The sequence below is a fragment of the Scyliorhinus torazame genome, chromosome 4 (genome assembly GCF_047496885.1).
Source record: "Scyliorhinus torazame isolate Kashiwa2021f chromosome 4, sScyTor2.1, whole genome shotgun sequence".
NCBI classification, from domain to species: domain Eukaryota; kingdom Metazoa; phylum Chordata; class Chondrichthyes; order Carcharhiniformes; family Scyliorhinidae; genus Scyliorhinus; species Scyliorhinus torazame.
The window spans coordinates 297,860,132-297,876,841 of NC_092710.1; the positions used below are offsets into that span (position 1 = coordinate 297,860,132).

The 16,710-nt window shown below is 47.2% G+C and overlaps 1 protein-coding gene across 2 annotated transcripts in view; it reads left to right on the forward strand.

The window, feature by feature from the left end:
• The window catches only part of cep57l1 (centrosomal protein 57, like 1), a 166,390-nt gene that overhangs the window by 116,386 nt on the left and 33,294 nt on the right, over nucleotides 1–16,710 (forward strand). For both annotated transcript variants that reach the window (XM_072499977.1, XM_072499978.1), the window contains exon 10: nucleotides 4,904–4,996. In XM_072499977.1, coding sequence (XP_072356078.1) covers nucleotides 4,904–4,996 — 93 coding nt within the window. The remainder of the gene's footprint in view (nucleotides 1–4,903; nucleotides 4,997–16,710) is intronic.

Below are 16,710 nucleotides of genomic sequence, written 5' to 3' on the forward strand. Positions count from 1 at the left end.
TTAGGCTAATTGGCCTATAATTTTCCATCTTTTTTCTTGTTCCCTTCTTGAACAGGGTGGTTACAACAGCGATTTTCTAATCCTCTGGGACTTTCCCTGACTCCAGTTACTTTTGAAAGATCATAACTAACGCCTCCACTATTTCTTCAGCTATCTCCTTTAGAACTCTAGGATGTAGCCCATCTGGGCCCGGAGATTTATCAATTTTTAGACCGTTTAGTTTCTCTAGCACTTTCTCCTTTGTGATGGCTACCATATTCAACTCTGCCCCCTGACTCTCCTGAATTGTTAGGATATTACTCATGTCTTCTACTATGAAGACTGACGCAAAGTACTTATTTAGTTCCTCAGCTATTTCCTTGTCTCCCATCACTAGATTACCAGCGTCATTTTGGAGCGGCCCAATGTCAACTTTTGCCTCCCGTTTGTTTTTAATGTATTTAAATAAACTTTTATTATCATTCCTAATGTTACTGGCTAGCCTACCTTCATATTTGATCCTCTCTTTCCTTATTTTTCTCTTTGTTATCCTCTGTTTGTTTTTGTAGCCTTCCCAATCTTCTGACAGCCAATCGTCAATCCATGTTAGTACCTTGCCTCGAATACCATGGGCCATTATTTTACTCAGCAGTCTCCCGTGAGGCACCTTAACAAAGGCCTTTTGGAAGTCAAGATAGATAACATCCATTGGCTCTCCTTGGTCTAACCTATTTGTTATCTCTTCAAAGAACTCTAACAGGTTTGTCAGGCACGACCTCCCCTTACTAAATCCATGCTGATTTGTCCTAATCTGACCCTGCACTTCCAAGAATTTAGAAATCTCATCCTTAACGATTGCCAACAACGGATTACTCTTTGCCACATTATAGGCTTTCTCTTTTGCTTTGATGCATTCCCTGACTTTCTTTGTCAGGCTAGGAGGAGGTATTAGATAGGTTGGCTGTGCTTGAAGGTTGGTAAGTCACCAGGATCGGATGAGAGGAATCCAAGGATATTTGTGGGAAGTACAGATGGAAATTGCAGAGGCACTGGGCATGATTTTCCAGTCATCCTTAAATATGGGACTGTTGCCAAAGGGTGGGATATTTGTAAATGTTCAAAAAGAGTGGAAAGGCAATCCAAGAAACTACAGGCCAGTCAATTTAACATCTGGCGGAGCATCTTCTAGATAGAATAATCCAGAACAAAATTAAGAATCGGGGAAAATGCAGATAAAATCCAGCACGGATTTGTTAAGGGCAAAGGGCAAGCTTGAGAAGATTTGAGAGGAGATTTGATAGAGGTGTTCAAAATCCTGTGTGGTCTGGACAGAGTAGATAGGGAGAAACTGTCCTACCTGATCGAAGGGTTGAGCATCGGAGGACACTGAATTTAGGTGATTTTAATTTTGGGGATTTTCTTTGATGGGATGTCAGCAACAGTGGCAATGCCAGCATTTGTTGTCCATCCCTAATTGCTCTTTGAGGGCAGTTAAATGTCAGCCTCATTGCCGTGGATCTGTGGAGTCAGATATAGGCCAGACCTGGTAAAGACTGCAGATTTCCTTCCCTAAAGGGCATTAGTGAACCAGATGGTAGTTTCATGGTCATTACTGAGACTAGCTATCATTCAAGATTTTTTTGGTTAATTGAATTTAAATGTCAACAGCTCATAGAAGTGCCATAGAACCTCTACAGTGCAGAAAGAGGCCATTAAGCCCATCGAGTCTACACCAGCCCTTGGAAAGAGCACCCTACTTAAGCCCATGCCTCTGTGCTATTCTCGTAACCCTACCGCGTTTTGGACACTAAGGAGCAATTTAGCATGGCCAATCCACCTAACCGACACATCATGGGAGGAAACCGGACTACCCGGAGAAAACCCACACAGACACGAGGAGAAAGTGCAAACTCCACAAGACAGCGACCCAAGACCAGAATTGAACCTGGGTCCCTGGTGCTGTGAAGCAGAGGTGCTAACCACTATGCTGCATGGTGGGATTTGAACCTGTGTCCCCAAAGCCTGGGTCTCTGGATTCAGTGACATTACCACTACGTCACCATTTTCCCTTGGCAAAAGAAGCATCGATAACATGAGCAAAGTGTTTTTTACACAGCGAGTGGTTAGCATCTTGAACACATCATCTCCACCATACATTCCAGGCAGATGCAATGACGGCCTTCAGACCAGAATTGGATATTTATATGAAGAAAACAAAATTCAGGAGAAAAAGTGGGCCAATGGGACTAGATGAGTTGATCTTGCAAAGAGCTGTCCCAGCCACAACCAGCTCAATGGCTGCCTCCTGAGCTGATCTGCAATATTTTGCATTTGATAATTTTTCATTGCTGTTTGTGAAGTCATCCTGTGCATCAATGTTTGCAACATTCCCGGGCAGGTCAACAGTACTTAAAAATATCATGTATGTGAAATTGTCTAAAAATACGTCTGTAAAAAAACAGAAATCCCCTTCAGTCATGACTTCTTTTGTAAATGTATTTTGTTGCATTCTGTTCTGGAATTATTGAAACACAAAGAATGGCCAAGTACTTGATAATGACAGAACAAATGAAATCTAAATCCAATTGTGTTTTTTATTTGCCTGTTGGGAGCAAAAATATCTTTGCAATCAAAGAAAGAAACTTGCATTCATATAATACCTTTTTCACATCTTCAGTACACATCAGTGTCCCCACATTTAATGAATGTACTCAATAAGGGGTTAACTTGGATTTGCTGTGTTCAACCAGTTAGTGGGAAGTGTCTTGCTGGGCTAAGGCACAAAGTTTGGCTGGCAGACTGAGTTTTGAGAAGTAAAACTGTGTGGCAACATAAGCTGTCTTCCGTCAGAACAGTCCTTTGCTCATACTGAGAGGTGGACACATCTGTATTTTCTTGTTTCAGAATGACTTTTTTATGTCTGATTTTAAATGTAATTTTATTATTTCTGATACTCGATGCTTCACGATCATGTCCATGTCTTCAAGGATTGTTAATGTGTTTCTTTTCATTCTAATTTTTGTGGCTTATTATTTTGATTTTGTTACAAGAATCCTTTTTTTTTACATAATAAATAATTATTTTACAAGTCAGTAAATGACTTCCATGCTCTAAAACCAGATGTGCATGAGAGATTTTAGGGCTACATATGCATTGTTATATCTTTAAATAAATCTCAGTTATTTATTAAAAGTACAGTGTCATGCTTAAAGTTGCCAAATGTGATCAAATTCCTGGAGATTTCATTATACGTCCTGCACCCACACTCCAGCCATTAGTGGGCCAACACATCCCATCCTTGTGACACACTACCAATTTGCCAGTAGGAAAGGAAAAAGACTCCTTACTCAAGTGAATGATGCTTGACCGTCAGCCAAATAATTTTTTTGTTCCCTCATTTTTAATATAGAATACCTACAGAAGGCGGCCATTCGACCCATCGAGTCTGTACCAGCCCTTAGAAAGAGCACCCTACTTAAGCCCACGCCTCCACCCTATCTCCGTGACCCAGTAACCCCACCTAACCTTTTGGACACTTAAGGGGCAAGTTTAACATGGCCAGTCCACCTAACCTGCACATCTTTGGGCAGTGGGAGGAAACCAGAGCACCCGGAAGAAACCCACGCAGACAGGGGGAGAAAGTGCAAACTCCACATAGACAGTCACCCAAGGCTGGAATTGAACCTGGGTCCCTGGAACTGTGAGGCAGCAGTGCTAACCACTGTGCCACCGTGCCGTCCTTATACCTGGTAAAGAAAGATGTTCAAAGAAAATGTCAGAACAATTTTTTTTAATGTCTCTATGGTGTTTCTCCAGGGTTACACACAGCAGTGTGCAGGAGATTGATCTTCAACTCCTGTAGACTCCACGCCAGTCCTGGAGAGTTGGCAACCCTATGTGACAGCTCCATGTTTGAAGTGATGTAATCATAATAATCTTTATTAGTGTCACAAATAGGCTTAACACCGCAATGAGGTTACTGTGACAATCCCCTAGTCGCCACACTCCGGCGCCTGTTCGGGTATGGCGAAAACCATTTACAAAATGTATCAAGAGAGCTTCTGCATGCCATTCCATTGTGGTTATTTAACAGTTCTAATTAAAAGCAAAATATGGCACTGCTGAAGATCTGAACTAAAACTGTTCCAAAAATTGAGTCAAATTGGACTTGATATGTTAACTCAGTTTCTCTCTCTCTACAGATGCTGCCAGACCTACTGAGTACTTCCAGCACTTTCTGTTTTTATAATAGTTACTCATGCTGGAACTAAACAGCATTGTTTAAAAGCATTTTATATCCTCTGAGGATTGTGCAACGTTTCAGTGTTTAGATAGAAACCGCACACATAATGCCAATTCTAATTTTCTTTCCTTTGCAAAAACATTATATTGCCATAGGTGCTTTCTGAAAATTCTCTGTTGGGCAAATCGGACTCTCTAATCGTAGAATCTTCGAATCATAGAATCGCTACAGTGCAGAGGGAGGCCAATGACCCCTTCAAAACTGTTCTGATCCTCCAAAAGAGGATCTTTTGTGGGGCTGGTTCAGCACACTGGGCTAAATCGCTGGATTTTAAAGCAGGCCAGCAGCACAGTTCGATTCCCATACCAGCCTCCCCGAACAGGTGCCGGAATGTGGCGACTAGGGTCTTTTCACAGTAACTTCATTGAAGCCTACTCGCGACAATAAGCGATTTTCATTTTCATTTTCAAACGAGCAGCCTTCTAGGCCCACTGTTCCGCCCTATCCTAACCCCATATCCCCATCTAACCTCTGGACACCAAGGGGCAATTTACCAAGGCCAATCCACCTAACCTAATGTTTGAGTAATAATGTCTGCCTTAAATCTGGGCAGCCATGAATTGTGCAAGATTTGAGCATTTTAGGAATTTTTGTTTGAGAACTTTTTCTATTTCTTTCCAGCTTCAGACTGGACTTGAACTGAACCGAATACTTATAGGATCCTGTTCTGTGAAAAAGAAAAAGAAAACCAAGAAAAAGAAAGACACTGTGAAGGTGCGGGACAAAATGATTAAAATTATTTGTAAATGGTTGTAATGCCACTGTTCTACATTTTCATGAACTTAAATTTCAACAAAGTTTTGCTAAATTCTAGATGTTCACTAAAGCACTGTTCTACACAAGGGCGGGTTACATAGATCCTTGTTCTATTTGCAGCATATAGACTAAAGTTTATTTGTGCATTTAATGTGATTTGCTCAAGTTGAGGTAGAATTTTTCCATTTCCAGAGTATTGGGGCAGGAACATAGATGTGTGAGCATATATTCTAGTACCACTGATCGGTTTACTGTTGTCATTTTGTCTGTCAGTGATTTTGCTTCGGAAGGGGAAGGTGGCACCCAGCAACATGCCCAATTTGGTTCTGTGCCAGTTAACCTTGTTAACAAGCTTGTTCACTTATTTAGGGCCCTTTTTGTTATTTTTGTGGAGAGGGAAGATTCCACGATTGATCTGAAGTCCAAGTAGAAGGAGGAGTCAACAGTCATGGCCGCGCCATTCAACTAGGTGGGCTCTTATAAGGGTGCATGGCTGAGTCGGGCGCTTCCGTTGTCATACTGTTGCCATTGGGTCAGCAGATGTAGCAGAGCAAGTAGTCTGCGCACTGGAAGTTCAGTGGAAAGATTGTGACCCTCCGACAATTGTGAGGCATTGGCAGGGGTTGGGTTCATTAATCATTGTGAATGCAACTGACCACAAGCAAGGCAACAACTAGTCATGGGATTAAATAGCAACGAGTATCAGCATCCTCAGGAGCAGTTGCAGAGCCCAGGCATGAGAAGGAAAGAGGGGGGGAAACAAGGGCAGGAGGGCAATGAAGTCCATGCAAAGCAGACAGTGGTTCTAAAAAGAAATTACCTGGACATGTCGGGGAATCGGTGCTGGAGGAGACTGCACCTATCCACAAGCGACAGCGCAACATTGCATCTCGAAGATCACTGATGCTCTGGTTGTGAATTTGTCTCCATTGCTGGATCCTTACAGGAGCAGAGCACCATCAATGGCACCCACATGGCTATCAAGGTGTCGACTGTGTGGCGGGTGAAATTCCTCAACAGGGAGACTCTCCATTGTCTAAATGTTCAGCTGGTACCTGTGAGTGCTCATTATCCTGGGACTTCTTTATCGTCTGGCAATAGCACTTCATGTCATCATTGAAACTCTGTGCATGGATTCTAGGGGACAAGGGATATCCCTTGATGAGATGGCAACTCGCTCCTTTGCACGACTCATGACAGAGCCACAAATATGCAATAACCAAAGCTATCTGCTCACGAGGACCACCACTGAGCAGGTCATTGGGCTTCTGAAGATATAGTTCCAACGCCTGGATCAGTATGGGCCGCCCTTCAATGTACTTCAGCAATGATGACAGTGCTTGGTGTGTAGGTTCTGTCTTGTCCAAGATCCACATCAATGTGGCAACAGCACGGACATGCTCCTCCTGCATGATCCACCACCTTTTGGGATACATGGAAAGGTTGAGTATTCGCAGCAGATGTCTCTGCAGAACTGAGGCTTTCAGTGCAGCTCAGATTTTGGCTTACGTTAAATGGGGAGGGATGCACTCCATCCTCTTCATCCATCGATTTCAATACTTGTACGCCCATCTCTCCGCTGCACACTTCTTAATGCGGCAACAACCTGGCAATGTCTATTGCTGCTGCCTCCTGTACGCACCCTCTCCTTTGCATTTTGCAGCATTTTCTCCTGCAAGGACAAAAACAAGGAAGCTAAAGCAATACTGGCCTCTCTCACCAATGCCCACTGGCTCATTGAAATAAGTTTTTTATATACCAGTGCTGTTTGATCCTCAGCAGAGATAGGGTTCTGACCTTTGCTGAAAGGTCAGTAATTCCCCTGTTGGTTTCTTCCATGTTCAGGAGTATTATGCATCCACTGGCTACTCAGCTAGTGTTTCTGCTGGGGGCTGGAGTCTGTCATCTACATTCCCTTTGAAAGTACAATGAAAGTTATTAAACCCTTTGTCGCACTGAACCCAGGTCCTCAGGGTGACATTGCGGCTGCCAACATGTACAGCATGTCGTGTTGGCTGTCCTGATACACAAATGAGCCAACACGGCTGTAGATGGTACAACTTGATTTTATTATGTTAACTAACAGATGCAACTAACGATAGACTTGGGTACGTTTGCTACCAGCTAACCTATGGACCTTGCCCTATCACTAATGTTGGTGAGGCACTCAGCACATGGTCTATGTCTGAGTGTCACGCTGCAAGCTCTGTGTCCCGAGCTGTCTCCTACCAGAATGAGCAGGAACTCTCGTGTTCCCCCTTTTATAGTGCGTGTGCTCTCACTAGTGATTGGCTGCGATGTTGTGTGTGTGCTGGTTGGTCCAAATGCCTGTCCATCAGTGCGTGTGTGATTGCACCATGATATGCTGATCTGGATATCATGACATCCCCCCCCCCCCTTTCACAAGAAACATGTGCCTGCATGATAATAAATAAGATTGTGTACTGGGTGCAACTAAATATGTGTGTGAGATTAACTACAAAATGTACAGGAGGCTAACTATATATATATATATATATATGAAGATGTTGAGTGCAACACAAGAACAAAAGTGTACCAAGAACGGAACAAATGCAAACTCTCGAACACAGAACGATAGTAGAAACATGTCAACAGTACTGTAAACCAGTTCAGTAAGTTCAATGGAACACAAGAAACCAAAACAGGCTCATAAGTTCAGTCTCTGAGGTGGGCGACGAATTCAGGTTGACCGCCTCAAGGGTGGGTCAGGAGCCACCGGCTGAGGAATGGGCCTATCGACGGGCGAGAGAGGAAAATGAATCATGGCAGGAAGATCAACAAAGTCGACATCCGGGGCAACAGGATGGCATGGCACCGTTGCAGAGTGTCGTAGCGAGCGCGGAGTCAAACAAAGGGCCCACCGATCGCGGCGGCGAATAGAGCCATCAGGCATATAGAACATAGAACAATACAGCGCAGTACAGGCCCTTCGGCCCACGATGTTGCACCGAAACAAAAGCCATCCAACCTACACTATGCCATTATCATCCATATGTTTATCCAATAAACTTTTAAATGCCCTCAATGTTGGCGAGTTCACCACTGTAGCAGGTAGGGCATTCCACGGCCTCACTACTCTTTGCGTAAAGAACCTACCTCTGACCTCTGTCCTATATCTATTACCCCTCAGTTTAAAGCTATGTCCCCTCGTGCCAGCCATTTCCATCCGCGGGAGAAGGCTCTCACTGTCCACCCTATCCAACCCCCTGATCATTTTGTATGCCTCTATTAAGTCTCCTCTTAACCTTCTTCTCTCCAACGAAAACAACCTCAAGTCCATCAGCCTTTCCTCATAAGATTTTCCCTCCATACCAGGCAACATCCTGGTAAATCTCCTCTGCACCCGCTCCAAAGCCTCCACGTCCTTCCTATAATGCGGTGACCAGAACTGTACGCAATACTCCAAATGCGGCCGTACCAGAGTTCTGTACAGCTGCAACATGACCTCCCGACTCCGGAACTCAATCCCTCTACCAATAAAGGCCAACACTCCATAGGCCTTCTTCACAACCCTATCAACCTGGGTGGCAACTTTCAGGGATCTATGTACATGGACACCTAGATCCCTCTGCTCATCCACACTTTCAAGAACTTTACCATTAGCCAAATATTCCGCATTCCTGTTATTCCTTCCAAAGTGAATCACCTCACACTTCTCTACATTAAACTCCATTTGCCACCTCTCGGCCCAGCTCTGCAGCTTATCTATATCCCTCTGTAATCTGCTACATCCTTCCACACTATTGACAACACCACCGACTTTAGTATCGTCTGCAAATTTACTCACCCACCCTTCTGCGCCTTCCTCTAGGTCATTGATAAAAATGACAAACAGCAACGGCCCCAGAACAGATCCTTGTGGTACTCCACTTGTGACTGTACTCCATTCTGAACATTTCCCATCAACCACCACCCTCTGTCTTCTTTCAGCTAGCCAATTTCTGATCCACATCTCTAAATCACCCTCAATCCCCAGCCTCCGTATTTTTTGCAATAGCCTACCGTGGGGAACCTTATCAAACGCTTTGCTGAAATCCATATACACCACATCAACTGCTCTACCCTCGTCTACCTGTTCAATCACCTTCTCAAAGAACTCAATAAGGTTTGTGAGGCATGACCTACCCTTCACAAAGCCATGCTGACTATCCCTGATCATATTATTCCTATCTAGATGATTATAAATCTTGTCTCTTATAATCCCCTCCAAGACTTTACCCACTACAGACGTGAGGCTCACCGGCCTATAGTTGCCGGGGTTGTCTCTGCTCCCCTTTTTGAACAAAGGGACCACATTTGCTGTCCTCCAGTCCTCTGGCACTATTCCTGTAGCCAATGATGACATAAAAATCAAAGCCAAAGGTCCAGCAATCTCTTCCCTGGCCTCCCATAGAATCCTAGGATAAATCCCATCAGGTCCCGGGGACTTATCTATTTTCAGCCTGTCCAGAATTGCCAACACCTCTTCCCTACGTACCTCAATGCCATCTATTCTATTAGCCTGGGGCTCAGCATTCTCCTCCACAACATTATCTTTTTCCTGAGTGAATACTGACGAAAAATATTCATTTAGTATCTCGCCTATCTCTTCAGACTCCACACACAATTTCCCATCCCTGTCCTTGACTGGTCCTACTCTTTCCCTAGTCATTCGCTTATTCCTGACATACCTATAGAAAGCTTTTGGGTTTTCCTTGATCCTTCCTGCCAAATACTTCTCATGTCCCCTCCTTGCTCGTCTTAGCTCTCTCTTTAGATCCTTCCTCGCTACCTTGTAACTATCCATCGCCCCAACCGAAACTTCACACTTCATCTTCACATAGGCCTCCTTCTTCCTCTTAACAAGAGATTCCACTTCCTTGGTAAACCACGGTTCCCTCGCTCGACGCCTTCCTCCCTGTCTGACCGGTACATACTTATCAAGAACACGCAGTAGCTGATCCTTGAACAAGCCCCACTTATCCAGTGTGCCCAACACTTGCAGCCTACTTCTCCACCTTATCCCCCCCAAGTCACGTCTAATGGCATCATAATTGCCCTTCCCCCAGCTATAACTCTTGCCCTGCGGTGTATACTTATCCCTTTCCATCATTAACGTAAACGTCACCGAATTGTGGTCACTGTCCCCAAAGTGCTCTCCTACCTCCAAATCCAACACCTGGCCTGGTTCATTACCCAAAACCAAATCCAACGTGGCCTCGCTTCTTGTTGGCCTGTCAACATATTGTTTCAGGAAACCCTCCTGCACACACTGTACAAAAAACGACCCATCTATTGTACTCGAACTATATCTTTTCCAGTCAATATTTGGAAAGTTAAAATCTCCCATAATAACTACCCTGTTACTTTCGCTCATATCCAGAATCACCTTCGCCATCCTTTCCTCTACATCCCTAGAACTATTAGGAGGCCTATAAAAAACTCCCAACAGGGTGACCTCTCCTTTCCTGTTTCTAACTTCAGCCCATACTACCTCGGCAGAAGAGTCCCCATCTAGCATCCTCTCCGCCACCGTAATACTGCTCTTGACTAGCAGCGCCACACCTCCCCCTCTTTTGCCTCCTTCTCTGAGCTTACTAAAACACCTAAACCCCGGAACCTGCAACATCCATTCCTGTCCCTGCTCTATCCATGTCTCCGAAATGGCCACAACATCGAAGTCCCAGGTACCAACCCACGCTGCCAGTTCCCCTACCTTGCATGCGAACAACGAATGATCGGGGAGCTACCTGGCGGAGAACATCATCCGTTGCTGACCAGCCACCGTCTGGAAGGTGTATGCGGACATCGCCCGAGCATCATGTGCCACCTTCTGCTGATTGCGCTGTTGCTGCATCTTCCGCAAGACCGGGGTATGATCGAGGTCAGGAACATGAATGGATGGAATAGTTGTCCTGATGGTGCGACCCATCAACAGCTGAGCCGGCGACAGTCCCGTGGACAGTGGGGCCGAGCGATAAGCCAGCAAGGCTAGACAGAAGTCCGACCCGGCATCAGCAGCCTTGCAGAGAAGCCTCTTAACAATATGGATGCCCTTCTCCGCCTTGCCATTCAATTGAGGATACAACGGACTGGACGTCACATGCGTGAAGTTATAGGCAGTGGCAAAGGAAGACCATTCCTGACTCTCCGAGCAAGGTCCATTGTCAGACATGACAGTGAGCAGAATGCCATGGCGAGCGAAGGTCTCCTTGCATGCCCGGATGACAGCAGATGATGAAGTGTCGTGCAGGCGTATGACCTCCAGGTAACTCGAGAAATAGTCAATGATAACGTAGTCCATGCCGAGCGCGTGAAAGAGGGCGACACCGACCTTCGACCAGGGGGAAGTGACCAACTCGTGGGGCTGAAGGGTCTCACGGGGTTGCGTCAACTGAAACCTCTGGCAGGTGGGGCAGTTGAGCACCATGTTGGCGATGTCGTCGCTGATGCCCAGCCAGTACACAGCCTCTCGGGCCCTCCGTCTGCACTTCTCGACTCCGAAATGTCCTTAGTGCAGTTGCTCGAGGACAAGCTGGTACATATTGTGTGGGATCACAATGCGATCCAATTTTAAGAGGATGCCATCAACGACGGCCAGGTCGTCCTGGACATTGTAAAATTGTGGGCACTGCCCCTTTAGCCACCCTTCTGTCATGTGGCGCATCACACGTTGTAGCAGGGGTCAGCCGCAGTCTCACGTCGAATGTGGGCCAGACGTGCATCAGTGGCCGGCAGATTGGCCGATGTGAAGGCTACCTGTGCCTCGACCTGGCACATAAACCCCTCGGGGTCGGATGGTGTGTTTTAAAAAAAAATATATTTATTAAAGTTTTTTACCAACCTTCATGTTATCTCCTGCTCCTCCATCCCCCCAAGGACAAACCGGTGGTTACCCCTGATCGGGGACCACACCGAGGCTCCCACTGCACCCCTGTGCCGTCTCCACTGGCCCCAGATCCTTAACGTTGCCGCAACCACTGGTCTCGTGGTATACTTTGATGGCGAGAACGGCAGCGGTGCCGTCACCAACGCCCCCAAGCTTGCTCCTTTCCAGGACGCCATCTCCATCCTCTTCCATGCCGCCCCCTCTCCCTCAAAAAACCCACTTGCGGATCATCGCCACATTTGCTGCCCAGCAGTAGCTCCCTAGGTTTGGCAGCGCCAACGCTCCTCGGTCCCTGCTGCGTTCCAGGAACCCTCTCCTTACCCTCGGGGTCTTATTCGCCCACACAAACCCCATAATACTCCTACCTACTCTCTTGAAAAAGCCCTTGGTGATCACGATGGGAAGTCACTGAACACAAACAAAAACCTCGGAAGGACCACCATTTTGACCGACTGCACTCTACCCGCCAGCGAGAGCGGTAACATGTCCCATCTTTTGAAATCCTCCTCCATTTGGTCCACCAACCTCGTCAGATTCAGTTTATGTAGGGCCCCCCAACTCCTGGCTATCTGGATCCCACCGCCCTCCTCAGCGGTAGGTCGGACGGTGTGTTGACCGCCCTAGAGAGAGCATCTGCGATGATAAGCTCCTTCCCCGGGGTGTAGACAAGCTGAAAGTCGTACCTCCGGAGCTTGAGCAGAATGCGCTGGAGGCGAGGGGTCATGTCGTTTAGATCCTTCTAGATAATGCCGACCAGAGGGCGATGGTTGGTCTCTACAGTGAACTGCGAAAGACCATAGACATAGTCATGAAATTTGTCAATGCCCGTCAACAATGCTAGGCACTCCTTCTAGGGGCAGTACGGTAGCATTGTGGATAGCACAAATGCTTCACAGCTCCAGGGTCCCAGGTTCGATTCCGGCTTGGGTCACTGTCTGTGCGGAGTCTGCACATCCTCCCCGTGTGTGCGTGGGTTTCCTCCGGGTGCTCCGGTTTCCTCCAACAGTCCAAAGATGTGCGGGTTAGGTGGATTGGCCATGCTAAATTGCCCATAGTGTCCAAAATTGCCCTTAGTGTTGGGTGGGGTTACTGGGTTATGGGGATAGGGTGGAGGTGTTGACCTTGGGTAGGATGCTCTTTCCAAGAGCCGGTGCAGACTCGATGGGCCGAATGGCCTCCTTCTGCACTGTAAATTCTATGATTCTCGATCTGCGCATAGCGTTGTTCTATGGGGGTCATGGCCCGCGAGGAATAGGCGACTGGAGCCCATGATGAGGTGTTGTCCCGTTGCAGGAGGACCGCACCAATACCCGATTGGCTGGCATCCGTGGAGATCTTTGCCTCCCGGGTGGTGTCGAAAACGCCAATACCGGGGCGGTGGTGAGCTTGACCTTGAGCTCCTCCCATTCATTCTGGTGTGCAGGCAGCCACTGGAACTCCATGGTCTTCTTGACCAGGTGGCGAAGAACAGTCGTGAGTGAAGCAAGGTTGGGAATGAACTTCCCCAGGAAGTTGACCATCCCGAGAAAGCGTAGCACTGCCTTCTTGTCTGACGGCCGCTGCATGGCCGTGATGGCTGCCACCTTGTCAGCATCTGGCCGGACACCCGACCGGGAGATGTGGTCCCCAAAAAACTTTAGTTCAGTCTGGCCAAAAGAGCATTTAGCTCTGTTAAGGCACAGGCCCTGATCTCGGATACGTGCAAAGACACCCTGGAGACGACTGATGTGCTCCTGTGGTGTTGTTGACCCGATGATAATATCGTCTACGTAGACGCGTACTCCTTCGATGCCCTCCATCATCTGTTCCATGATGCGATGGAACACTTCGGAAGCAGAAATGATGCCGAATGGCATTCTGTTACAGCAGAACCTGCCAAATGGAGTGTTGAAAGTGCAGAGCTTCCGGCTGGACGGATCCAGTTGAATCTGCCAAAAGCCCTTTGAGGCATCAAGCTTGGTAAATATTTTTGTCCGAGCCATTTCGCTCGTGATCTCTTCTCGCTTAGGTATAGGGTAGTGCTCCCTCATGATGTTGGAATTCAAGTCTTTCGGGTCAATGCAGATCGCTCGCCGGATGGCTTCTTCACACACACAAACACCATGGAGCTGACCCATGGCGTTGGTTCCGTGACCCGGGAAAGCACTCCTTGGTCCCAACAACCTGCAGCTGTTGCTTGAGGCGGTCCTTGAGGGGTGCTGGGACCCTACGAGGGGCGTGAATGACTGGGGTGGTATCTGGTTTGAGCCGTATTTTGTACGTGTAGGGCAGTGTGCCCATGCCCTCAAATCTCCTGGTTGTGCGCAAGGAGTGAGTGGAGCTGCGCCCTAAAGTCTACATCTGGAAAGTCAGATGTGCCGTCAGGAGACAAAGTGTGGACTCGCCGAACGAGGTGGAGAATCTTGCACGCCTGTGCGCCTAACAGAGAATCCTTCGAGGATCCTACGATCTCAAATGACAGCTTGGCCGTGCGCGAGTTGTGGGTGACGTCCAGCTGGCAGGACCCCGTGGCCGGGATGACGTTCCCATTGTAATCCACTAATTGACAGTGGGAAGGTAGAATGGGTGGTTTGACCTTTAATGCCTGGAAAGCTGACCATGTGAGCAGATTGGCGGAGGCAGCAGTGTCCAGGCGAAATGTGACTTGGGATCGGTTGACCATCAGGGTGGCACACCACTCATCGTCCGGATCAATGGTGTGGACTGGCAGCTGCTGGTGGTGCCTACATGGGGACAGCCTGTTCTTATGGATGACCGCAACGCGGAAAGGCTCGCTGTCGCCGGTCTGCAAGGTGTCTGGAGGTGAGCCAGTGAATGTAGGCTGAATGGCCCGCACGGTCCTGCGAGACTGGCAGAATTGTTGCGAGTTGGCAGGTTGAGGTGCTCGACAACAGGCAGCATAGTGGCCCAACCTGCCACAGCGTAGGCACTGTCGGGTTCTAGCAGGACATTTCCGCTTTAAATGCGCAGATCCACAGTTGCTGCACGTCGTGATGTCATTACGTTCGTTGCGCCACCGCAGATGCGCGGTGCGGTCCTGCGTAGTGCGCACAGCGTTCCTCTGCCTCAGCGTCCCCTCTTTTGGCGCGTACAAGCGCGTGAGGCCTTGGAAAGCGCGCAAAATGGCCGCCTTCATCCGGGCCGCGGGCGGGGAGGCACTCAATCGACCGGACCTGCTCCGCTTCGGGGACCCCGTGCCACGCCGTTTCGGCCGCCTGGATATGGGAGTACCGGCTGGTCGCGTTTTCATGGAGGACACAGGTCTCTATTGCAGTCGCCAGGGTGAGTTGTTTCACTTTAAGGAGCTGCTGGCGTAAGGTGTCTGACACAACCCCAAAAACTATCTGATCCCTTATCATGGAGTCGGAGGTGGCCCGAGCTGTCTCCTACCAGAATGAGCGGGAACTCTCGTGTTCCCCCTTTTATGGTGCGTGTGCTTTTACTAGTGATTGGCTGCGATGTTGAGTGTGTGCTGGTTGGGCCAAATGCCTGTCCATCAGTGTGTGTGTGTGATTGCACTCATGATATGCTGATCTGGATATCATGACACAGCACTTGTGGTCAGGCCTGCTTAGTTTGGCTGAGTGGTCTTCCTGTGCCACATTCCAAGAACAAGACTCCTCACCTCTCGTGTACTGTGCCCAAAATCAGTTCAGGGCTGCAGCATTAAACCGTGAGACAGCGATGTTGTGGGTGCCAAGCATCTGCCTTTCCTGACTTCTGGCTTCCAATCATATGCAGCTGCTGCCATTATAATGGCTGCTATAAGCCCACGCTTTGAGTCCTACTTCTGTTACGTGCCTGCTGGTGCTATTTGACTGCCTAACTCATTTCGGCCAATTCACTCCCGACCGTGACGACAATTGTGGGTTGTGACCCCATCCCCCTCCCATCTCCTAGAGTGCAGTCAAGATCCAGAAATGGTTCCAATGTTGGAATTCCAACTCCCTGGTGGAAAATCTTTCCCTTGATTTCAAAAACACCATACTATATAATTCATCAAAATTCAAACAATTTCCATGAGTTAATGCTGCAAAGGATACACAATTCGATGTGGCACCAGGCTGAGGAAACTCATGCACAAATGCTTCATTAGAAAAACTTTTTTAACAGTGGAAATGGGGTGGATTTTATATATACTGTATTTTTCTTGCAGTAGATCTGTCACTGACATTCAAGAAACTATTGCATGACGCTCACTAGAGAAAAAGTATTAGGAAAATGAATGGAACTAAAGGTTAAGAAGTCCCCTGGACCTGATAGCCTGCATCCCGAGGTCTAAAAGAAGTGGCTACAGACGTAGTGGATGCATTGATTGTAATCTTCCAAAATTCCCTAGATTCTAGTAAGGTCCGAGTGGATTGGAAAACTGCAGATATAACCCTGCTATTCAAATAAAAAAGGGAGACGGAGCAGGAAACTATATGCTAGTTAACTTAACTTTATCATTGAGAAAATGCAGGAATTTATTTCTGAGGTAGCAGTAGCAGGACATTTAGAAAATCATAATACACTCTAGCAGAGTCAACATGGTTTTGTGAAAGGGATATTATTTAACTCATCAATTAAGATTTCTTTGAGGATGCAACAAGCAGGGTGAATAAAGGAGAACCAATGGATATAGTGCACTTCGATTTGCAAAAGGCATTCAATAAGCTAACACACAAAAGGTCACTATTGTCAGGTGTATGTACCTTTAAGAAATGGGTGTTTATCAAATAGCTGCAGTGATGTCAGTATGTGGGTGGAGCTGGGCTGTCTGTCTTTCACTTTCGTTTTTTGA